The following is a 25,913-nucleotide window of genomic DNA, read 5'->3' as shown; positions in this document are numbered from 1 at the left end:
TCCTAAATAAATAAATTAATGGAGATTGCCTATATCCTAGAACTGGAAGGAACCTTGGAAGGTCATCAAGTCAAGTCCAGTCCCCTGCCTCCACAGCAGGACCAAGTACCATCCCTGACAAATTTTTGCCCCAAATCCCTAAATGGCCTCCACAAGGTTTGAATTCACAACCCCTGGGTTTAGCAGGCCAATGCTCAAACCACTGAGCTATCCCTCCCCCCTCATCACCACTATACTCTTCTCTTTTATATGGTTGATTATTCTCTCACCCCACCCCACCCCACCACCAAAATATTACAAAATCCATACTGTAATGAGTTAGTCTCTCTCTCCTTCTCCTTCCTCCCTCTCCCCCCCCGCAAGCATTTACCCCACTGAAGGAAAGTAAATGGTTAAGGAAAGTCAGACTTCTGAAAACCAAACAAGAATAAAAGACTAATGCAAAACCGAAGTGCAAACCAAGGAGCCTCAACTTACTCTCAATGGAGGGACAAGATGAGAAAGACTGTCACGAAGATAGGCATAGTGTCGGAAAGTATGATCCGAGAACAGCGCTGGCATTGTTGGGCAAGTTTTGGCAGCATTAAAAATAAGAACCAAAACTGCAATATCTATTGAAGTGGGATGTTAAGGGAAAAGAAGGTAATTTTTAGATTCTTTATGGATAGCAAGTTAAGAAACATTGGACACTTCCTTTGCTGCAGATTATTTATAAAGTTCTGTCCAACACGGGCAAAAAACCTCAAACACCTCTCTGCCAGATAAACATATGGCATATAGGTACTATATTACAGTACACTTCACTGACACTGGTGAAAGGACAGCACCAGCATCAACCATTTATGTTTAGGAAGTAGAGATGTAAGTGACTAGTTTAGTAGTTGACTACCCAATAAGCCTACGTTGTAAGGATGTTAAATAACGATTAATTTACTAGTCAAGTAGTCGATGGAATTTCCAAGTCTGGCACCTGCCCCTGCTGCAGCTCTACAGTTTAAATGTAGTAGGAGCTGCTGGGCTGTTGATAAAATTGTATCGAGTACACGATTAGTCAATTACTCACTTCTTAACATCCTTATTAGGAAGTAATGTGAAGATTGTGTAAACTAACACACTTTGGACTGGAGTATGAGAAACCTTTTAACTCAAATGGATTCCTCTTTTCCCAATTTTCTCTAAATCTTTACTCAAAAGGACAAATGTATTCAATTATTTGCATTAGCTATCTGGTTAGGTATAAATCCCTCCTTGCATTCAATTCAGACTCTCCTCAATTTCTAAAAGGGTTTATTTTAGTTTCCTTTCTATAGTATAGCTTCTCTCTCATGCACCATTTACCCAAGCTTTCTGTACAACTACAAAGCTTGGGTAAATGGTGCATGAGAAAGAAGCTATACTACACAGAAGTAGAGGGGGAGAGAATAGTTCCAGTAGAACTGTTCTAAGCATTTTAAACAAAGTTTTGTGTCTGCAATTACTGAGATGAGAATGGAGGAGAAAAAAAAAACTAAACAATGGCATTTTATATCTCCATAGCATCTTCTATTGTCTAAGATGATGATGATAACACTTAGCACACACAATGTTTTAGATGTTCCAGTGAAGCCATTAATTTATTAAAGATTTATGACAGAAACCAAAGTGTCCCACAAACTATAAATGTATAGCTCATCTATAATTTAGCCATCTCTGGGGTGAATGACACCAGCCAACCAGAACTGCAGAACAGTCAAGGAAAGGGAAGTTTTAGCTAAATGTTCCATGGCACATCCTTTGCTTGCTGAAAGTGCTAATGGATCTTTAAAGTTCATGCAGATCTTGGTCTTTAATGGACTTATCTGACAGACCCATACACAACAAATTGCAAGGTACCTAATTAATTCACCTCAGAGGGATAAAGGACTAATTTGATCCTGATGGCATTTGAACTAGGTAGCATAGTTATTCCAAAACCTGACCCCACCATTGGACTGGTAATAGAACTAACAGAACAATGAACAGCTAAATAGCTGACATAATAGCTTGTCTTTTTACCAATAGAAGTTGGCCCAATACAAGTTTGAGCTTGCACACAGCCCTTTTTCAGGTCTGAGAAACTAACTAACCCGAAAACTTGTTTCTCTCACAACAGAAGTTAGTACAACAAAAGCTATCACACCACTCCCCATGTCTCTCTAATATCCTGGGAGCAACACAGCTACAACAGCACTGCATAGTGAAATAGTTTACTTTACTCTGAAGCAGTAAAATGAATTTGATTAGAAAAATTTGCATAAGTCTTCAAGTAAGCAAAGACTTTCTGACAGATATATGAAAAAAGGAGGGGGAAGGAGGAGGGGGAAAAAAAGATACAGGCTGGGTCATCCATGTCAGGCTCAGGGGTGTCGAAAAAAGGATGTGTACTCAGCAGCTCTGGGACCAGTGGAAGCACCAGAGTAGGATGCCTACTTCCCAGGAACTTTAAGCACCTGAAAAATGCACAGTTTAAGAACATTTCTGAGTAAAGAAGATTTAACAAAATCATTAACATTATAGCACATTTATATTATAATAGCCCCCAGAGGACCCAATCAAAATCAGGATCCCAGTGTGTTAAGTATTTCACATATATATCCAATGACAGTCTTAGTTTTGTTGGTCCCTATCAAATGTCAATGAAACTGAAAATGTTTGAAAAAACAAATAGAAAAATGGAGGGAGCAAAAATAAATGCAGTCTAGTTAAATTGTAATTATTTTATAGACAGAAACCTGTCTGCAAAATGCCAAATACACTTTGCAGTGCTATGTATAATACTAAATTAATTAATTAATAAACATACCACCTTTACTAACCCTTTTTTTGTGTGTTAAATATCCAGAATATATTTTAAGTGGCTTTTTGGAAAAAGCGGTTTAAAATAAATACTTATAAGGATTTTAAAATAATAAGTTCAATTTGAATCCACATTTTGTATAGTATTGACTTGTTTATTGTTTCCATTTTTAAAAATCCAAAGCAACTCTCTTGTGTTGTCTATGAAAAAAATCAATGTTTGTTATGGAGGTCAAGTAGACTCCAGCCCCCACCCAACAGCACAGTGTGCTCATGAATAATATAGTTAACAACTAGTATAAGATCCAAAAAATTCTATTTTGAAGGTCAGTATAAAGAATGCCTAATACAACTTCTGTTCAGAATATTTACAGAACAAGAAAGCACATGAATGGTAACCGTATCCCTCATCTAAATAAAACGTGTACTAGCTATATGGCTTATTTATTAGAATAAATATGAAAGCCAAAGAAAGCAGACAACCAAGAAGCTTGTAGAAAAGCATTTCTTACTTCCATATGGACTCTCTGTCAGTAGGATATTTGGTTAGGTTTTTCAGCAGCTCTACCAGTGCAAGATGGATGCCTTCTTTAGTTGAGACATTGGTGCAACACAGTAGTTCATGAAGTGCTTCCCTGATGTCTCGGGAGGAATCCTAAAAATGAAAAGGCCAAAAGATTAGCGTGCACCTGTATATAGGCATATACACATTTTGAAGATGTTGATTCCTTTTATTTGACTTGTAGAATTAATCCCACAGGATCTCTAAACTCACTGTCTATTTACAATAGGTTACAGCAAAACACACAGGAACATCAGTCCAGCTCATCTGAACTCAGCCAAGATGTCTCACTTGCTTCCTTTCATAGACACAAATTTCTTGACTCTTCATTCTCTCAAATGGAATACAATACATATGGGCAGAATGAGCCATCTGTTCTCCCTTCCCCTGAGAGGCAGCAGTGTGGGTGGCAGGAGGGAGCCAGCGCTCGGGAGGAACCCACTTAACCTGCCCCCCTCGCGCTGCTGCCTCTCTATCAGAAGGTGAGAGACGGTACATGTGGGAAGTGTGGTTTTCAAGCCAGCTGCCCGCACGCATCGGCTTTCACAGAGCCACCTGCCCTGCATGCTGCTGCCTCTATCAGTATGGGGAGGGATGGGATGGGGTGAGAAGGCAGTTCAGAGGAAACTGATAAATCCAGTGGTTACACGTTTACACAAATGTACATTAATTAACACCCCTAGTTTAAACCATGCTCCATATTGGCATATGTCTTGATTTTTCATATTCCCCCCCCCCCCCAAAAAAAAGCCCAACAACCCCACAAATGTCATACATTCTAGGAGGTCAAAGACAATTGACATGGGAAGCTCTTTCCAAAGAGAACACTTGCCTCCAACACAGCTAGCACAGTATCGAGCTGGTCCTCTCGCAACGTAATATTGTTAGAGATTTTTCTCATCGTGTGTATCGACTGTAATCTCACCTCTTCAATCTCATCATTAAACATATCTACTAGAAAATCAAGACACTTCTCTGCAAAAGAAGGTGAAGACTGAGCCAGCATACACAGGGCCTCGACTGCAGCAATTCGAACCTCTGAAAGAAGAAAAAAGAAATGTTATTTACTATTATTTTTAATACTGGTCAAAAGCAATACCACCTCAGGGTCAGAATTCTAGCTATGCAAGAGTCAGGCTTTTGATATGAGATAGCTAAGGAAACTCTAGAGATGCTCTAGGGGCTCAGTTAGGTAGAACTCATTGTCTCCAATTGTCAGTTCTGAACAGCACAAGCTACCATTTGCAAGTGACACTGAAGGTATTTTCGGGTGAGATAAGAAAACAAGATACTAGATTATTTGAGAGCCATGGCATGTTTTACTGGAATAGGGGTATAACCTTGGTCAAATAACAGTTTGGAAATTACATTCTGCCTCCCTATAGTCTTCCTGACATTTCAATTGTCTAGTGTATTCTTCACATCCTTTTTTCACTTACTGTTTAGTTCTCTATGTACTGCTGGAAAGTTACATTTCACCCCAGGGTGACTGTACTTCAATAGCAGAAAGAGTGAACCCTATTTTTACAGCTCTGTGATCCCTCAGGAGAAGGGAAGAGGTACTATGTGAATCATTGCAATACATATTATTGCAAAGACCAGAAGAGAAACCCAAACCACAAACACATATTCATGCTGTAAAAAGCACTGCAGGTGTCTGAAGTATCTCCACATGTAATCCATTAAATGAAGGGAAAAGATTCTCATATGGTTTCTGAAAGTATTTATAAATCATCATAAACAACAGAACCTGATCTGACCCATTTAGATATTTCTATTTTTCATCCAAAAACACTGAATTAAAACTTGCAATTGTAGCATATTAGACCTATTTCTCTTGAAAAACATGGTGTGATTCCTGATGCCTGATTAACCGGAAAAACACAACCATAGTAAGACTTCTGATGATTTAGTTATAGATACTTTTCCCACATCTACCAACCCACTCACTACAGTCAAGGCAATGGAGATTGAAACACAGTTCACTGATATGGCTCTGACAGGGCACATTAAAATACAGATTGAAATCAGTACATGGATGAAAGGTAGGCTGCTGCACTGTGTATAATAAGGATGTTAAGGACTAATCAACTAGTCAATCCCCCCCACCGCCTCTACCAGATAAAGGCAGCAAAGGGGAGGGGGTACTTTAAAACGGCAGCGCTGCACAGCTGAGCCAGGGATCAGCTGTGCAGCGCTGCCACTTTGAAACCCCAAGGCGGCGGGCAGCCACCACACAGCTGATCCGTGGCTCAGCAGTGTGAGGTTGCCCCTTGAAAACACCAAAGCGCCGTGGAGCCCAGGGTCAGCTGGGGAGTTCTCAGCTGGCCCAGGTTCCACTGAAATGCCACGGAGTCCTCCAGCTGACCTCGGGCTCCATGGCGCTGCCCTTTTGAACAGCACTTTGGCGTTTAGAAGGGGCAGCTGCACAGCTGATCCCAGGCTCAGCTGTGTAGTGCTACCCTTTGAAACGCTGCTTCAGCATTTCAAAAGGGTAGCACCAGAGACTCCCCAGCTGACCCTGGGCTCCATAGCTTTGAAATGCACAAGAGCCCCCACTGGGGATTCTTGTACATTTCAAAGCAGGCACCTGCCTGCAGCCCAGAGTCAGTGGGATTTCCCACTGGCCCCAGGCTGTATGCAGAGTTCCGCATTCCTCCTTTGAAATGTACAAGAGGAGGAATGCGAAAGTGCATATCGACTAATCGATGGAAATTCCATCGACTAGTCAATTAACCTCAATTTAACATCCTTAGTGTGCAAGTGCTACTGACTACAGTTCCACTTTAAAGTGCAGTAATAGTCAGAGTTGACCATATAAAATAATTTCCAGATCACTTCACCAGATCTGCATGTATTCTGAATCAATCATTGATAGCAATGCTACCCTTTGGCATGAAAAGAAAACGTCTATGTGACAGCAAGTTGGAAATCAGAATTGTTCCAAGTGAAAAATATTTATTGTTAAGCCAGAAAGAACCAAGGTTATTTTTCACATCACTGAAGGATTTTCACAGAAACACAACATAATTTTAATTGCAAATTGAGCAAGCCCAATATAGAGCTGATAGAACAACAAACCAATTTTTACAGTGTAATTTTATAGAGGTATTTTTTAGAGCACACCCTGTACTTTCTAATGTTACTATATCCTAGCAATACATTTTAAAAGCGAAAACCAGCAAATTACAGCTCTCAGAAATTTTCATATTCAAGGCACTTCACTAACATTAACCCTCTCAATAGCCCCATGGAGAATTAAGGAGTAAGAATTATTTCTAGTTCACAGATGGGGAGCCTGGGGCAGAGAGGTGAAGTGGCCTTGTCCATCAAGTCATTGCCATCGCCAAATTTAGAACTCTAGTGCCTGGGTTCCAATCTCCAGACTCTGGCCAACTTGGTTAAAATTATTTACAATGAGAGAGGATGAACATGATTTAAATTGTAAGATGAACGTAGTTTCCCCTTCCTCCAGGAGCTAGAGAATTTGTCCATTTCTAGCAACAGCAATTAAAGTTTCCGAAGTATGACCCAATCTAATTTACTGAAGTCAATGAAAACACCTGGTGGAAGCTGGTCCTTGAACAGTAGAAGTACATACTCCTTCCCCCTCCACATGCACACACTTAACTAAATTAATTGCTTATAAAAATTATTGACTTCAAGATACTCTAGTATAGAATGTTTTGCCTATCCAAAGTGCTAAGCCAACATTAATTCAGTCTTGGAGAATCACGACTATTTTGCAAGAAACAACAAAATCTACTTGCTCACCATCATAATATGTTAATTACAAAACACCTTGCAATATAGTAGTCATTTGTTAAAATAAACAAAAGGGATCAGTTCTGGGAAACATGAATTTTGGAAGGTTATACAGAAAAATGTATTAGGGACTTTACAGGCAGATCTTCCTTTCTTTGGTTGCCACATACAAAGTTAACACTTACCATACATTTCATCTTCCAGGCCATGAACAAAAGCCCCACAAGCTCCTGATTCAATCAAGTTCACAGCACCTGTGTCTACTTCTTCTTTAGGCGCATCATCTCCCCATTTTCTGCCACTTGAAAACTCTCCAGAGCTGTAGAGCTCTTTGGCTCGTTCATGTGCAGTGCGCTTCCTCTGTGCAAACAAAATGTTCTGATTACAACCCATGTGTATCATAAAGGCTACTGAATTTTAAAAGAACTACTGATGCATTAACTGGCTTGCTCCAGTCCCAGAAGGTGTGGCAAGAACCTTCAAAGCTGATAAGAAGAAGAGATGTAATTGCTGAGAGACATGAAAGCTTCTTACATGACAATTACTTAATATTTTATGCTTTGTTTACACTGGGAAAACTGTGGTTAAATCCTACCACTTTGATTGTCTGTATTAGACACTAACTGGCATTAAACCACGTGTTAAATAAAATGTCTGGACATTTCCTAACACACTTCATTTTTCCAGTGCAGACAAAGCCTTCCATTCACTTACTAGCCAACCATGTATCTCAAACACACTTCATCCTTGTGAAAAAGGTCTCTGAGCGGTAGCCGTGTTAGTCTAACTTTAAAACAATGAGCAGTCTTGTGGCACCTTAGAGACTAACAAAAATAAAAATGAAACTACATATATTTGTTAGTCTCTAAGGTGCCACAGGACTACTTGTTTTCATCCGTGTGAGATACAGATGATTTATCCCCACTTTGTACATAGAAAAACTGAGCCAACTGAGGATTCCGCCCAAGGCTACTACATGAATCAACTAAGTCAAAATAAAAAACAAAACAAAACAATTATAACCACCAAGTCATTTGAAATGACTACCAAAGAGATTGTGTAAGATCTTGCGCTATAGCATGTTCCCAAAACTTGAACAAAATCTTTCTGATCCTAATAAATAAGAGATATTATAAAACAAGAAGCTGACAAAACAGCATACTAATCCCACTGTCTTCTCAATGAAATCCAAACAGCCTAAGGAGTGATTTATTACAAGGACACAAAAATTCTTTAGCTGGGATTGGTCCTGCTTTGCACAGGAGAGGTTGGACTAGATTACCTCCTGAAGTCTCTTCCAACTCTAATCTTCTATGAAAAGCTAATGAAGTCAGTTTAGGCTTCATTTTCTGTTAAAGTCAACCTGTCACGATCAATCAGCTCTCAATTGCCCTCAGGCATGGACGTGATAAACAAATATGTTCATCATTATCATATCTGTTGTGCAATTTTATTTAGCTAGGCACAGGGGGGAGGTACAAAAAAAATGATCAAAGAAAAGATTCACGAACCCTCAAATCTGACATCAGCTTCTTATCAAGTGTCTGCTCCAAGAAATGGGAACTAACTTGCTGCATAGATCCCTGGAAGAAAAACAAACACATTATATGAAGAACCAAGATGGTTATGAATTTAAGAGAATAGAATCTGCTAGCTAACCCACTAACCCACCCCAGCACAGTGACCACTCATTTCTGTATTCCAAGAGATTTATTTAGTGCTTATCACTGCTGTATTTAGGAGCTTTTAAAAATCTGAGTTCATCATAGCACCCCTCCCTTAGAACTAGGGATCTAAAAATCTGGACTTGAAGTTGGGGGCTATGAGATTTTGGTTGTACTGAGGAGTCCATTCCCCACAGAGGAGAAAACAGCTGTGAATCCACAGCTTGGAAGCTATTTTCAAATGGTTCTGCATACACTCTAGCTCCATTTCTCACACCCGTCTCCTCATAATGGATTTGACATTTTTGCAGATATCAATTTATTTAGACATTGACATCATATACCGCATCAACCAACAAATCCAGTAAACAAAATTCAGAATAATAATACTCTCCTCACAAGAGCTCGACAAACTATGGCGAGAGCTACTCGCCAGCCCTGCACTGCGCAGCGCCGCTGAATGGGGTGCATGGAGCGACCGGCTGAAATCTACTCGCTATGGGCGAGTAGAAACAGCAGTTTGTCGAGCCCTGCTCCTCACAGCCTTTCCCCCAAAAACATAGGCATACTGTGATCTTCTACCAGGAAGGCATGAGAATAACAAGGAAACTTACCAACAGCTTAGCAGCTTGCACTCTAACAACCCAGGAGCCATCACTAACCATGTGACATATTTTTCCAAATGCATCATCAACTAAGCGAATTTCTTCATTGGAAGAAGGAATTGGTACAATGCTGAACAAGACAAACGCACACAACATAAGTCACTGTGCTGATACTTTGTATAAAATGTGTCATCTTCCATGGAAAAGACCACTGAAATAAACAGGACTGTACTACTACTACTATATAATATAAGGAATCTTAACAAAACAAAAAAAGTCATGTAATACAACATGTCCATCCCCTTTCAGCTTATCGCATTTAATACATATAGCCTTTCAAATCACTACTTACAGACTTGTCTAAGACAAAACCTTCAGAACTAGCATGCTTATTCTCCTCCTGTATAACTTTCTGAATCTGTTTGAACATAGCACATACCTCTCAGGATACAGCTGACTGAGGACCCAGATCAACTGAACTGCAGCACTGCGTACCTGTTCATAATCATCTGAGAGCAATTTGCAAGCCTGAAATGAAGGTTTCCAAATATTAGTCTTACACCTCTGCACTAGGTTTACATGTAAGCTTCCATTAAACTCTGAATCTGTACTTTACCAGTTAGGCCAGGTTACCAATCAAGATGTATAGGATTATTTCAGCCTAGTCATACCAGACCTTCCACATGTTGTTTGTTCACTCTTCTCTTTAAAGGACAAACTATATGCATGGAGTATCATGTTTAGGTAATTTTCCCCTCTCCTAATATACCTGATGCTATGAGTTTATATCAGAGAAGGCAGGTCAAAAATGCACCTTGCACTAGGAAAGAAGCGTCTGTGATGATCTTTGGCTCTTGGCAGAGTTTATTCCACAGTCTTAGTCCCCTGGGAAAAGTTCTGTCTCCTGCACAGATGAGCTTTACTCAAAGTAGAGCGCTCCACTATGCCAGAGGAGCATAGTTGTCAATCGGGGTCTTTGTTCCAGAGCTTTAGACAGTCTTTTAAATATCCTTGGCCCATTCCATGGAATGCTTTGAAGACTCATGTGTACAAGGTTCCACTTGCACAAATTAGACTGCAGGATCAGGGCCATAATTATGTAAATGCTTCATCCTTTCCCCAACCCTCTCCCTCCTTCAGTAAAAGTCATCATACCTGTCTGACCTATTGCAGCTGAGAAAACAAGAATTTCAAAAATACTTGCATTTTCAGGACAAAGCTACAAAAAAGTATACAATCTGACTTCATACTCTGAATTCATATTACATCACCTCCACAGCCTCACTATCCTTAAACGTACTTCCTCTCCTTTTCAACTACCTTGTCACAAACAAAAAAGGAACCTGAACAATATTTAATAAGATATTACCTGACTGTAAATAGTCTGCTGTAATTTTAATCCTCTTTCATGCAGTTGCAGCTATAAAAGGAGAAACACAGATGTGTTATCACATGGTTTTAAATAGACAGTCAATTTTCATTGCTATTGTCTCGGACATTTGATTGTCATTTACTTGAATCCCATATAGCAAACAATTAATAATAGTCAATTCTCTGATTAACTGGTCTTTGCTGAATTACATATTCTCATCTTATTATAATAAATAATTATTGAGACTTTGATATAAAGTTTGTCTCCATCATACTTGGTTTCTCTATTAATGCTTTCAATAACACCATCTTTCTCCAGTCTGAAGAGTTGCGCTTGACAACACGAAATCTCAGTAAAATCTTGTCCTGGAAACACTCTCAACTACTGACTCAAAAAAAGCAACAGAAACTTCTCTAGCAACCACAGACAATTTCTACATAGAATATTATAGCTTCACGTGAGCTTCTGAAGTATAAACTGTAAGACAAAATTATACATGTTCCTATACATGGGAAGCCTATCCACGAGGCCATCATCTGAAAGAAAAGCATTTATCTTTTAAATAGGCCTCTTCAGATTACAGTTTACACATGAAGAAAAATATTAATACAGTAGCAAAGTAAACATTGCCAAGGTTTTTGAGTGCCTCAAAACAGTGCTTTCCACTCTAAAACCAATGAATGATGGATGTTTTTGTGCTTTTCCTCGCAATAGGAGTCTAGCTTTGGACATTCAATTTAACCATAAAAGGTCATATGAAGACATTTTAAAAATATATCTATAAAGAGAGACATTAAAATGTACCACAAGTGGATGGAAAGAGCAACTTCTAGCAGAGGGAGTCCCAACCAGACCTTACTGAAATCCTATATTAAGTACTGCCTCTTTTTCAGAAGTTTAACAAGTGTTAATTTAAATACCCTCCATTCCCACATGGGAATGGGTTTACCTTACTAGCAGTTGCTGAACACCCAATTAGTATGACTACTGAGCTCTGCAGACATACTACTTTTAAGTATAAACCTTCTCTTGAATTTTTTAAATTACTGAATTAGCTCTTCTTCCTCCAGTAACTTTCTGATGCTGTATCCCAACAAGCATTGGTTGGAGTGGTCAGTATTGATCATAAACAATGCTAAAGCAAGAAAAGCTTATTTACTGCTAATTGGAATGTGCCCTGTGTTATATAAACTACAAATCTATTGTACAAGAATCTGCATATTCCCTTCTCACTAGTTTACGGCCAATTTACTTGTATCATGAGTAACTTTAATTCTCAAGTTTACCAACCTGATTTAATAAATCACCCTCCTGTCTGAGGTTTTTATGGCTCAAATGTACAACCACTTAAATATATGAGGAGTAACTCAAGAAAACATGTAAGTGTGCAGCAGCACTTACCATAGCTTTTATAGCAGCACTCCTAACACGAGGGTCCTGGTCATTAAAGTGGTCCCCTATTATCTTCTGGACATCTTTGGTAACCAAACTTTCTGTTTCCTTTGTGGCTCCTTTTTCCACAGATCCAAGATAGCCAATCAGCTGGAGGCACTTATTTCTGACACCATGGGAGGAGTCTGTCAAATACTATGTAATGGGATAGAATAAGAAATGTTTTTCTTTTTCACATGAGTTAAAAGTCTCTCAAAAGTCTGTTTTGTTTTAAATATGCAACATTTTTCAGAGGAAACTAGAGGGCTGTGCCCCTTGCTCAATATGCTCACCAAACCCCCTCTCTCTTAGCAGAAAGTGTGAAGAGGTGGGGGAAGAGGGGCTCGGATGGTGGAGGAGACCTGGCATAGCTCAGGGTGTGTGTGTAGAGGGGAGCTGGTGTGACCCAGGGAAGGAGGGTCGGACTTGGATGACAGAGTGGACCCAGCGCGGCCTGGGAAAGGATAGGGGTGGGCTCAGATGGCTGGCCACAGCAAGCATCCTAGGGTACGTCTAGACTACATGCCTCTGTCACCAGAGGCATGTAGATTAGGCTACCAGACATAGTAAAATGAAGTGGCGATTTAAATAATCGCCGCTTCATTTAAATTTACATGGCTGCCGCGCTGAGCCGACAAACAGCTGATCAGCTGTTTGTCGGCTCAGCGCGATAGTCTGGACGCGCGGGTGTCGACATCAAAGGTATTTGTCGACCACCCAGGTAAACCTCATCCCAGGGGGCTTACCTGGGTGGTCGACAAATACCTTTGATGTCGACACCCGCGCGTCCAGATTATCGCGCTGAGCCGACAAACAGCTGATCAGCTGTTTGTCGGCTCAGCGCGGCAGCCATGTAAATTTAAATGAAGCGGCGATTATTTAAATCGCCGCTTCATTTTACTATGTCTGGTAGCCTAATCTACATGCCTCTGTCGCCAGAGGCATGTAGTCCAGACATACCCCTAAGGACAGAGGCAGAGGCAGCGGCATGGCATGAGCACGCAGATGACGTGATGACGCCACATTGTCATCTGCAGGAAAAAAGTTTTTTTATCTATGGGGGAGGAAGAGTTCAGTAGTAGCTCTCCTTCAAATACTTGATACTTAGCATTTTATTCTATACATTATCAATCCTACAGAATAACAATTTCATGAAGAAGTTTAATAAAAAAATGTCACACATTACAGTTATCTCCATAGAAAATTGTTTTTTGGCAACAAATTAAAATAAGCTGTCTCAGGGGGCATTATTTTTAAAAATAGTTGCAGATGTAATTTAGGCAAAATATTGCACACCCTCAGCAGCACACACAAAATGAATAACTGCTCATGCAGAAAAAGATACCTGGCACTTACAAACATCCTCCCCATTTTACAGTTAAGAATGAAAGTGTCAAAGTGGGAATTCAAGAGTTCCTTGTCCTGTGCTCATGCCCAAACTGTCTCAGAATGTATATGATTTTAGTCTACCTTAAAATATATCCTTAAATTTAGTAGCCCTAACAAAGTCCTGTCCTGCAATTGACTGACACCAAAATCTCCTACTGATTTGGTACACACACAGAAAAACAGTTGTGAATATAGCTTGCCTGTCAATACAATTAATAGAAATTAAATTCACTTCTACAAGCATATTTTCAAATGGTAAGTAAAATTAGGAAACATTTTCACCAATTAATCACTAATCCTCTGTATCAATGAAACAAACTATTAAATCCCTCCCAAAAATATCTTTAAAAGATCATTTAGTATAATATAATTTCTTATACAGTCTTCTCAGCTAGAAGATTGATCATAAATCAAAGATAAGCAGCACATTTTAAAATTACATTTGAAGAAGGGGAGTGATTAATTGACTCAGATAATCTTTTCATTCAAATAACAAAAGGGAAATGGGTAAATTATGGATAATTTATTAACTCACCTGGCAAAGCATTCCATGATTCTTATTCAAAGTGGCTATTCCATTAACTCAGTGTACTCTAATTACAGATATAATTGTAAAATTCAGAATGATCACAAGGCTTATTGCTCAACTCAAACATCAGAGTCAGTATAATTTTTCCCTTTAACAACAAGAATATTTTAGCTATATACAGACATTGTTTTCTTGAGACTATGTGGGTGTTTTAATATTATTTATTGGACCAACTTTTGTTGGTGAAAGAGACAGGCTTTCAAGCTTACATAGAGTTATTTTATCTTTACAGGGGCTCTTATGTGGGACATAAGTATTAAGAGAAAGAGTTAGCAGGTGTCAGTCAGATATCATTGACCACATAAGTATAAAAATAATAAGAAGAATAAGAATACCCCTTAATGCTGCAAATTAAGGCCAGATAACATTATCTATGAACTTTGGGCTTCATTTCCTCTGTCTTTTTAAATATAAAAGGCAATTGTGGTCTAGTGGACTGAAGACAGGCCTACAATTTAGGGAATCTGGATTTACGTAAAACCAATGGGATGCTAGGTGAATCGCAGACATGTAGAAATACAATATCCAACCATATCTAAATGTAAGATGGTTCCATTCATTTGACTTATCCATGAACCAGTAACTACACTGGGAAAATAGGGACAACTTTTAGCCACATTTGTAATCTGGACATAACCAGGTTTATGTAAATAGAAAGCATGAAAACTGATAAGATTATGATTTTAACAGGTATGTCATAGATACTATTTTGGGGCTGCAACAGGTCAATTCAGATTTAGACGGTTTCAGTGTATTGAACACTTTTTGTTATGTAGATTTTTTTATATTGCAAACTACAGCATAAGCTGCACGAGTATCCAGGAGCAGACTTTGGCCTTTAAAGCATATTTACTTCATCAGTAAGACTATATTACCTTGCAGGCTACATCTAGCAGTCTCATTCTGACAGCTGGGTTCTCTGTGAGTTTCATCCCAATCACCAACAGGGTATCCAGCAGCTGAGCAAGAACTTGGTGGGACTCTGTCAAATAAGACAGTGAAAGGTTTCATATCTCTGAAATAATTTTGTGAGCCTACAGAGATCTCACTGTCTACACTGCAAGTAAACTGTTATACCACTGTATGCATTCCAAACATGCTGTTTTCATGTTTGAAATATCCAAAAGGACTCTCAACTGAACTTGTGCTCCTAAATGTCCCTGGTGACTTGCATCCCCTCCTCCCAATGAAAGGCTTTTACCTAAAGTGTTCAGAGGGATGAAATTAAAACTAAATACAAATTTAATTTAATTTAAATTGGCTTTGTTATAGCCAGATATGGAGAACAGTGCTAGGGGAATGATGCCTGTGTGCACATTTAAATCAAACCTCTGCTGCTATCCTGCAGCCTAAGTGAGGAAAGATTCCATTACAGGCTTGCACTTGCAAACAATGCTCCTTCCTTCCCCCCCAAAAATGAGCAGTTGAGAAACAACCGCTCTGGTTCTGTGATTTTGCAGCAGGAACACACTATCTGCTCTACAACGAAAATAACAAACAGTGATTTTGAAAAGTGACAGAGATGCAGCTGTGTTAGTTCTGTCTTTTGTTTCAGCTACACCAGACTATGTAGCACTTTAAAGACTAACAAGATGGTTTATTAGGTGATGAGCTTTCGTGGGCCAGACCTACTTCCTCAGATCAGAAGAAAATCGGCACAACGAATGACAATTTTGAAGCTTAAATTCATGCTTAAATTTGACACTATGTATGGGTTTAAACAAAGACTCTAATTATCTCACCCATTACAAAGATAGTTTCCCCAATTATCACCCCTAATGTCATTACCTCACAGAAACTTCCCCTATTATCACCCCTATGTCATTACCTCACAGAAACTTACCTTTCCCCCTCACCCCCACTCTGTTCTAGAATCTGATTTGTCAATTTCACATGCGTTCATTTTTTTTTGATTGTATCACTTTGGTATATATGGTTGTGCCGATTTTCTTCCACATATTGATCTGAGGAAGTGGGTTTGGACCACGAAAGCTCATCGCCTAATAAACCATCTTGTTAGTCTTTAAAGTGCTACATAGTTCTGCCTTTTGTTTCAGTAATATTGAAAGACTTTTTTGCCCTCAAAATGCCATGATAGGGTTTTCCACTGGTCATAAAAATACAGAACAGGGCAGAAGGGAAGGCATGAGTGTTCCCTTTGGGCAAGAATCCTAAAGCATATATTTAGGTTCTCTATGTTCACATAAGAATCTTGCCACAATCCTTAGATGTATGAAGTCTGCAGAATTCTGCCTTGATTTCAATTTGAATCTGAAGTGTGACTTACTTTCATTTTGAAGTGTGTTAATGGCATCATCCATAATGCAGTCTGGAGAAAATCCTGCCGTCTTTGATAACAAACCCAGCAAGGAAGCAATCTTTAACCTCACAGATGCATCATTCTCCTAGAAATGGAAAAAAATATGAGGATCTCCTCCACTCTGTTTTCAGCTTAAAGATCATAAAATAGTGAAACACAGGCTAGGACCCACATACAGCACAAAATTATGGATGTCAAAGTCTTCAGCAATCCCCCCAATCGCCCTAATTACTGCAGCACAGCAATGCCAGATTTGATGGCATATTGAGATTTCCTCAGCAGCTTCCAGAGCATTCAAAAAGTTATTTAATTGAATATGAAGTGAGGGTGCTCTGATAGAAAGTATTCCATTATTTTGATACTAAATTCAGATGGCTCAAATGTTTCCAATTTTACAATGCACAATTTTCAGTTTTTAGCATGTAGGAGAGCTTTCTATTGACAACACAAATGTACTGTAACAATTATTGATGGGAACATCAGAATTGCAATCTCACACATTAATGATTCACACGGTTTACTGTTTTCCCTGCAACAGCAGCCAATGGCAGTGACTTCTGAAATATTCTCTCCATAACACAATATGCCAGTAAAGAGCAATTAATTTTTAATTCTAGCTGGAGAGCAACCCATGTACTGAAGAATGATGACTGAGCATTCTTGCAACATGCAGTATAACTAAACTATTTACTTCAGTAACATGACACAGATTTTCATGAATACACTACTTGCTTACAGAATTTCTAATGCCTCCCATGTTCTTGTATAGAAAAGAATACATTAACCTAGACTTAAATTAACAATTTCTAACAAATCATTTTAAAACATTACATGCATGAGTCTTGCAAGTTTATTTTAAACAAATCAGAGGGATCTTTGAGATGGCCCAAAGCAGTGGATTAGGGAAACCAACCTTACCCTCCAAGTCTGTATGTTGCTTCATGGACTAGGATAGAGGTAATAGAAGAAACCTCCAGCTCCCTACACCTGGCCAAGTAGATGAATCAGGAAAATGCTCCAAAGATCATCTCAGTTGCAAACAACTCAGAGCTCCCATTTAGGCATCTAAATAAGTGACAGGATTCTTAGAGGAGCACCCCACATTGGGTGCTCAGCTCTTTGGAAAAATCTGGCCATACTATTACAATGTTGAATAGTGTCTAAACACTTCTGAAAAACTGACCCCAGTTGTGGTTGTAGAGCACCTAAAATATCAGGACCTATGTTTTGATTTAACCCAGTATGTTATCTTGTATCGTCTTCATAGAATTTCATCTGACTTTTTGTTGCCCCCTTATAATCAGATGTTGCCTTGCAGCTCCTACTGAGTTGTCAGCATGATCTTCACTTGGGAAACTGATGGCTAACACCCCAAAGTAAGATATTCAACCCTATTGTAAAGAATTATAATGATTCTTCCCAGACATATTTTCATGTAATTGTTGCCTCCGAAAGATGAGGAAGAGAAATTCACATTATGGGAAATCTGTCCCAACACCTTTCTTGAGACATGGCCAGGATATGTTTCACTCCTAATGTTATGTATACCATTAGTTTGTTGGAAAGTTATATTAGGAAAAGAATTTTCCATCAAGATTTTAGTGATGAGTAAGGGGAAAGCTACCTTATAGTCTCAATTGTCATCTCACACTGAAGATAGCAGTGTGGGGAAGAGACCGCTGTTTCTGGAAGGTGAAGAAGTAATAATAATGCAGGGATTGGATTATAAGAAACACAGATTGTTGGGTTTGTGATGACAGAAAGTCCCTCTTGGTGAATTGCTGGCCAGGTGTGAAGGTGATGGACCTCTTGACACATACAGATTTATGTGCAGTGGTGGGGTGAACAGGTGGACATGGTACTAATGTAGGTATTAATGACATAGGAAAACACAGGTGAGAGGTTCTGGATGTCAAATTTAAGCTGCTAGGTAATGGATTAAAGTACAGAACCTTCACAGTAGCATTCTTTGAAATGTTCCCAGTTCCGTGCACAGGGTCAGTTAGATAGGCAGAACTGCAGGGTCTCAAAGTATGGATGAAACAACGGTGTTTAGACGAGGAATTTAGATTTATTAGGAATGGGGAAACTTTTGGGAAATGAAGACCCTATACAGAACAGATGGGCTACGCCTAAACCAAAACAGAGCCAGCTTGCTGGTATGTAAAATTAAAGAGGGTAGTAGTAGGGATGTAACAGTGTAGTCAACTAAACGATTAACTGATAAGTAGGTGCTTATTGGTTAACACCACTGACTACACGCAACACTCCCGCCACCCCACAAGTAAATATTTTAGTGGGCTGGATGACAGGCTGGCTCAGTCCCGGCTCACATTGGGACCTAGCATTAACCCCCACACTGGCTCTTAATGCTTGTACTGCAGAGCCACAGCGGGGATTGTTGCCAGGTCCCAGCAATAAGAGCCAGTGAACAGATAGGCTGGATCAGTCCCGGCTAGGGATGTAATAGTGTAGTCGATTAACCAATAAGCAAAAGCTTATAGGTTATAGCTACATGCATTTACTCCCACCCACCTCCTCTTTGCCAGTACATTTTTTAGCAGGCTGACCAGAAGCCCAACTCAGTCCTTGCTCACGCCAGGTCCAGAACCTATCCCTGCTGTGGCTCTGCATTTAAAGTGTGTTAGGAGCCAGGCGGGCGGGCAGCCTGGCTCAGTTTCGACTTGTGCAGGGTTTGGGAGGTTAGCCCCACCCTCCCCCCCCGACAGCACAGAGTGGCAGGGGTTCCTCGGGAGTGGGGCTAGAGCGCACTGGCTGCCGGCCTCATCCCTGGGAACTATAGAACAGTCTATCAACCAATAAATATTTATGAGGTTAATCGACTTTTCAATGTTCCGATATTTAACAGCCCTAGTCTCGCTCATGCCGGGACCCAGCATCAACCCCTGCTGCAGCTCTGCCTTACGAGTGCTTGTAGTGCAGAACCAAAGCAGGAGTAGTTGCCAGACCCAGCTCAAGCTGGGACTGAGTGGTAACAGTGCTAACCCTTATTGAGTAATCATGTAGTCAACAAAATTATGTCGACTACACAATTAACGAATTACATGCTTAACATCCCTAAGTAGTAGAGTAGTTTTTGAACTAAGAGCTGTGGGCAAGTCAACAGATGCAGAGGAACACACAGTTTAGACAACCATATCACTTAAGGGAGGATTAAAGAGGATACTCCGTGGTTTCCAACCAGTTCTGAAACTAGCCACACTCAACAGGCCAAATAGCCATATGTGGCTAGCGTGTTGGGCACCCTAGCTCTATAGCCTAGTAAGGAGAAGAGAATAGAAGTTGATAAAAGTACAGATAGGAATTGAAGAGTAAGTCAAACAAAAAGGAGTCCCATTCAATTACATAACCTGAAGGCAGACAACTACATATTAACAGATTTTGTAACTGCTTGTATACAAACGCAAGAAGTTCAAATACTAAGATAGGTGAACTTGAGGTTGTCGCTGTAATAAGAAATAAGAATGGCCAGGTTTGGGAATCTCCCTAATATCCTCAGTTGTGAAGATTGAAGCAAAGAATTAATTTAGTTTCTCCGCAATGACCTTATCGTCTTTGAGTGCTCCTTTAGCATCTTGATCGTCCAATGGCCCCATTGGATGTTTAGCAGGCTTCCAGATTCTGATGTATTTTAACATTTTACTATTACTTTTTAGGCTTTGGCTTGCTGTTCTTCAAACTCTTTTTTGGCTTTTTTAAATTATATTTTTACACTTACTTTGACAGAGTGTATGCTCTTTTCTATGTTCCTCACTAGGATTTAACTTCCACTTTTTAAACAATGCCTTTTTATCTCTTGCTGCTTCTTTTACGTGGTTGTTAAGCCACGGTGCACTTTTTAACTTCACTTTTAATAAGCATCATAGAATCAATAATAAGCATGATGAGAATCAATGGGCCACTAGAATTGGGAGAGCTCTGAAGTTCATCACCCTTTTCTACATTTTAGACTCCAAGTGGTTACTTCAAAGCCCTATTTATACAGCTACTTTTAGGGCATTAGTAGGAGACTAACCCAACTCTGTCAATCAGGCTTGGGGAGGTTCACTCCAAAACCCAACATCACTTTAGAACCTTCACATTCTGTTACCAACACTTGAGCATCTCTCCAACAAGAGCCATGTCAGGAAATAGAACTATACAAAAGTCCCACTATTTCTTGCAGCTCTAAGTCCCATGAAAGTTGCTCCTGAGGCTATTTCCCCTACCTTGTAATAATGCTCTAGCAAGATTCTGACAACTCCTTCCACGCTTTCCGCCTCCACTGGTTTCCTGGCAAACTGAAGCAGGTATTGCAGAGCATCTGCCGGCGAAGTAGCCTTACACAGATCGACATGGAGTGCTGCCGACTTACTGGGCTTGGTCAGCCGCAGCTTCTTTGCAGAGATCTCCTCATGCTGCTGCTGCTGGGCAAAGCCACAGAGTGAGGCAAGACCTCAGAACAGAGGGAAGCAGGGGAGCCTGGGCTCCTAGCAACTAGCTCCAGCCTGTGCATGGTTTTACCAGCACAGCCACTACTGGGGGGGGGGGGGGGTAGGCATTCCCTCCATGCCCCTGGGCTCTCTGCCCTCTAACGCCCCCACCCACCCACTTCACAGGGGACCCCTTGGCTCTCTAGCCCCCCCCCCCCGACTTCACGGGGATCTCATGGCTCTCTAGCCCCCCCCCCCCCCCGGGGACCCTGCCCTCACTTGCAGGGAACCTCTTGGGCCCCTAGCCCCCCCAGGGGACCCCGCCCAAATTCACAGGGGACCCCTTGGGCCCCTAGCCCCCCCAGGGGACCCCGCCCCCACTTTGCAGGGGACCCCTTGGGCCCCTAGCCCCCCCCGGGGGGCCCCGCCCCCATTTCGCGGGGGACCCCGGGTTGGCTGGCAGCTTCGCGGCTCCCCGGCGCTCCAGAAGAGGAGCAGCCGCCTGCGGGTCCCGAGGCATTTCAGTGCCAGGCCTCAGGCTTCCAGCGGGTTTTCCTGAAACGTCAGGCCGCCCAGGAGTCGCCTTCCCGGGCAGGGGCCGAGCCCCTCTCCCGGGGACGGGGGTGAGGCTTCCCCAAGCCGCCCTCACGTGCTTCGCGGATTACCTGGACGACCTTAGTGAACTCCTCATACACCCGCTTCTTCAGGTGCGCCGCCATGCCGAGGCCCGCCACCGCCGCCGTTCGCCTTCAGCAGGGCGCGAGCCCTCGCAGCCACCGTACCTTCTTCCTTCTCCTCCCCTCCACCACCGCACCCGGAAATGAAACCATAGAGATGCTGGCGATGATGGGAAGATAAACTGTCCTTGCTAGACAGGCGGAGGTCTCCTCTCTATGGCCAGTGAGTCCCTGGCTAGGGAGAAAGAGGCCTGCGAGGCTGGAGCGCCCGTCGCTGGGCTTCTGTCAATCAAGGGGTGGTGCCCGCAGTGGGAGTGCTCAGCGCTAGGAAAGCCACCTTGCTGGTGGGAGGGTCCCTGATCCCTGTGCTGAAGCGCTGGGCTGGGAACCAGGAGTCACTCCCCAGCAAAGAGCCAGCGTGGCCAGCTGCATGTCCCACACGTGGCCAGCATGTGGTCAGCTGCATGTCCCACACGTGGCCAGCATGTGGTCAGCTGCATGTCCCACACGTGGCCAGCATGTGGTCAGCTGCATGTCCCACACGTGGCCAGGTGTGTTTCACACTCCTGGCCAACCGCAGAAGAGTGAGCCCTGGGAACAACAAAGTGAGCCCTGGGAACAGCAGGGCTGAATCAGCAGGGGCTGGAGGAGCAGTGACCCCCGCTCAGCGAAGGGAATCATACAAGCCGCCCTTCAATTTCTAGACTCTTCGGTGGATCTGTTTTAATAAGTGGCTTCCACGGGCCCCTGGCTGTGGTGCGGATCAGGATCCTATGCTAGGTTCTCAGCTGGGGCAAATCAGCACAGCTCAGGCTCAACATTTTTAATTTCCTGAAAGATTTTTTTTAATTCATTGCGTCTTCTTTTGCCCCACGCAAATCGATTTCTGTATCTACATGTTTAATGTACAGGATGTTGCATATCTGTCAGTAACAAATGTACTCCCGTGATAATCCGAATTGTTATTTCCTCCCAGGCACGTAGAGCGAGGTCATTTCCTCAGGCTGTTGCCTGAGAGGAATGACAACACAGAGTCATAGATTCCCGAAAGGCCCATTGTGAACATCTAGTCTGACCTCAAGCCCATATGCAAGGATTTTTGTGGAGGGATGCTTCTTATGTAAATGTGGACCACGATTTTTTTTTAATGTAAAGGAGTTCAGAATAGTTATGCAATGAGTGTGCACAAAAGAGGTTAATGATAAATTTGAGTGGAAACAGTGATTGGTAAAATGATTTTGTTATACTAAAAAATTATACAGCAATAAAGGCTTTACAGAAATTACCTTCTGGGATCATGGCGGGCAGTCTGGCCACCATGGCCCCCTGCTCCCTTGGCCACCACTGCCTGCTGCTGCTCTACCTGTTTGTTGAGGCCAGGGTTAGGTTGAGAGCAGGTGAGGCATCCGGCCAGCAGGGCCAGGCTCAGGCTGCTCCTTGCAGGTGGGGGGGGCGCTATTCCCCCAGCCCTATTGCACTACCACCAGCTTTGCCTACCCACCCCCCAACACAGCACTCTCCCATCCACTTAACACAGTGGTTCTCAAACTTTTTGGCCTGTGGACCACCTGGTTCAATGCAAACCTTTCCATGAATCATCAGTTGCTAATGGAAACTCACTGTTAATTACATAATTACACCCAAGCCATTTTGCTAGTGCTGCAGGACCAGGGTAGGGGGCGGGTGTCTGGCCAGGGGGAGGGTGCAGGAGCAAGGGAGGATGCAGGAGCAGGCTTGGGGGTAGGGTGTCTGGCCATGAGGGAGGGTGCAGGAGCAGGGGGTGGTGGTGGTGTGTGAGGGGGCTGGGCATGAAGGGGTGGGGGGGCACTTATTTGCCTTTCTGCCCCATACTAATCCCAGGCACTGCCTCCCGCTGCTCTCATTGGCTGGATTCTGTTGGAGCACCAGCTCCAGCTTCCCAGTGAGGGGGTGGGAGAGAGAAAGACCTGAGCCGCACTACGTGATCCAGCTTGTGGGAAAGGAGCACTTCTCTTCCCCTTTCCCTTCCCACAGCTGTGGGAACAGCAGCAAGCCTGCGCACTGCTGTTCCCCCAGCCAGGAGAGGGGAAGGGGGAGCCCTTTTTCCCTGCAAGTCAGATCATGTAGTGAGGCTCTGGGGTTTCTCCCCTCCCCACCAGTAGGAAGCTAATGCTAGTGCACCAACCGCATGGGGGGATGTGGGAGGGTGAGGCTACTGTGCCCGTGTGGGCTCCCCACTGCACTAGTAGGAGGGGAGCTGAGATCGAGCTGCAGACCACCAGGAAGGCGGCTGAGGAGCCCCCTCATGCTGACTTGGGTGGTCAGGGAGGTGCATTTGCACCTTCGCATCTCTCCCTGTGTGCATGCCTAGACCTCCTATACAACACAGAGTATAGGACTCCCCATAATTCCTGTTTGAACAAGAGCAGATTTTTTAGAATAACATTCTATTTTGATTTTAAATTGCCCATCCTGGAGGATCCACCACAACCTTTGACAAATTATTCCAATAGATTATGTTCACAGTTAAAAATGTATGACTTTCTTTGTCTGTGGGAAGAGTACCTCAGTTCAGTGATACAGACGGGAAATTCATTCCTGTTATTATTCTCAGTAACATGTTTTAATAAATACCTCTGTAATCCACAGACCTAGGGTGGTTCACTGTCCCACGTAGTGGCACTTAGACAAGGGAGCTCTACAGCCTAAGCTGAGAGCCAGCTGGCTTTATATTTCAAGCTGTAGAGGCTCCTACACTCAGGGGCTACGTCTACATTGGCCCCTATTATGGAATAGGCATGCAAATGTAGCACTTTGGAAAAGGCAAATCCGCAGGGGATTTAAATATCCCCCGCGGCATTTGCATTTTCATGGCCGCCGCTTTTTTCCGGCTTGGAGATAAGCCAGAGAAAAGCATCCAGATTGGCGCGATCCACCGGAATAAAGCCCTATTCCGGAGGATCTCTTATTCCTACTTGCAAGGGCTTTATTCCGGAGGATCGCGCCAGTCTGGACGCTTTTCTCCGGCTTATCTCCAAGCCGGAAAAAAGCGGCGGCCATGAAAATGCAAATGCCGCGGGGGATATTTAAATCCCCCGTGGATTTGCCTTTTCCAAAGTGCTACATTTGCATGCCTATTCCGTAATACGCAGTCAGTGTAGACACAGCCAGGCTGTGTCTACACTAGCGCAATGTTGCGCAAAAACTTGCTGCCTGTCTACACTGTCCGCGTGTTCTTGCTCAAGTAAACTGACGTTCTAACGTATGAAATCAGGGCTTCTTGTGCCAGAGTTCTGACGCTCCCCCTCAGGAATAAGCCCTTTTGCGCAACTGTTATTGCGCAAGAGGCCAGTGTAGACAGGCAACATGAATTTCTTGTGCAAGAAAGCCCTGTGGTTAAAATGGCCATCAGAGCTTTCTTGCGCAAGAGAGTGTCTACACTGGCATGGATGCTCTTGCGCAAAAGCACATGCTAGTGTAGATGCTCTCTTCTGGAAGAGTTTTTGCACAAGAACTCTTCCGCAAAAGAGTTCTTGCACAAGAAGCTGCCAGTGTAGACATAGCCTAAGTGATCCCAGGTTCAAATTTGCCTGATGGTGGTTACACCTCCACATGTGCTCTGAAAGTAGCCAGAAGGAGCCCTTAAAAATGTTAGCTTCTATATAAAAGACTGTTTTGCTTCATGCCAAGACTAGTTTCACTGATTTCTTTACAAGTATATAATATGCTTTTCAAATTCTAGGATACCAGTCTAGGAAACTTACTATTATACTGTGACAAGAGAATTTTTATCTTTAATTGTGTTTCATAAGTATTTGATATAGATTAGGTAAATAAAGGTGAAACATATTTGTTTGCTGTGTCCTGGTCTTGCCCATCTGTCAAGGTTCATGCAATACTTAGACATGCTTGATAAAATATTTATCTACCTGGTGTTTACCCCCTTTTTAATGGAAAGATTTGAAGTTATATAAGTTATATAATAGTGACCCAAATGTTTCAGAAAAATTCTATTGTGGTGTAACATGTGGCATGAAATACTTCATGGGGATGTGTTTGGTTTTGCTGAAGTTAGGAAGAGGTGGAAAAATCAAACAAGTTGGAAGCTGTCTTTAAAGTTAACTATAGCCTTTGTGAACTAAAATGTAATCAAGATTTCATGTCCCGTGTCTCCAAAAGAAATAGGGGTCAGAGACTAGTTCTGCATTTGGGTATGGATTCTGACCCAACAAAGTTTGGTGATGTTCAGAGCTGATTCAAGCACATCTCTCTTTTTGAAGACCTTAGATTCCTATGCTACACACAAATACAGA

The 25,913-nt window shown here is 42.1% G+C and overlaps 1 protein-coding gene across 4 annotated transcripts in view; it reads right to left on the bottom strand.

The window, feature by feature from the left end:
- Positions 1 to 22,042, bottom strand: part of INTS4 (integrator complex subunit 4) — a 42,647-nt gene extending 20,605 nt beyond the window's left edge. Inside the window, exons 1-14 of one of the 4 annotated variants that reach the window (XM_006131918.4) lie at positions 21,610 to 22,042; positions 20,741 to 20,938; positions 16,479 to 16,596; positions 15,067 to 15,173; positions 12,184 to 12,369; positions 10,780 to 10,830; positions 9,850 to 9,938; positions 9,420 to 9,540; positions 8,653 to 8,724; positions 7,327 to 7,501; positions 4,209 to 4,414; positions 3,327 to 3,469; positions 2,353 to 2,468; positions 478 to 611 (exon numbers count right to left, since the gene is read on the bottom strand). In XM_006131918.4, the coding sequence (XP_006131980.1) occupies positions 478 to 611; positions 2,353 to 2,468; positions 3,327 to 3,469; positions 4,209 to 4,414; positions 7,327 to 7,501; positions 8,653 to 8,724; positions 9,420 to 9,540; positions 9,850 to 9,938; positions 10,780 to 10,830; positions 12,184 to 12,369; positions 15,067 to 15,173; positions 16,479 to 16,596; positions 20,741 to 20,938; positions 21,610 to 21,663 (1,770 nt within the window). In that variant the 5' untranslated portion in view covers positions 21,664 to 22,042. The remainder of the gene's footprint in view (positions 1 to 477; positions 612 to 2,352; positions 2,469 to 3,326; positions 3,470 to 4,208; positions 4,415 to 7,326; positions 7,502 to 8,652; positions 8,725 to 9,419; positions 9,541 to 9,849; positions 9,939 to 10,779; positions 10,831 to 12,183; positions 12,370 to 15,066; positions 15,174 to 16,478; positions 16,597 to 20,740; positions 20,939 to 21,609) is intronic. The other 3 variants (XM_014577971.3, XM_006131919.4, XM_006131920.4) reach the window with 3 other exon arrangements.
- Between the last annotated feature and the right edge of the window lie 3,871 nt (positions 22,043 to 25,913).

This window comes from Pelodiscus sinensis, chromosome 1 (assembly GCF_049634645.1).
Source record: "Pelodiscus sinensis isolate JC-2024 chromosome 1, ASM4963464v1, whole genome shotgun sequence".
NCBI lineage: Eukaryota > Metazoa > Chordata > Testudines > Trionychidae > Pelodiscus > Pelodiscus sinensis.
This window is presented reverse-complemented; position numbering and strand designations above follow the sequence as displayed.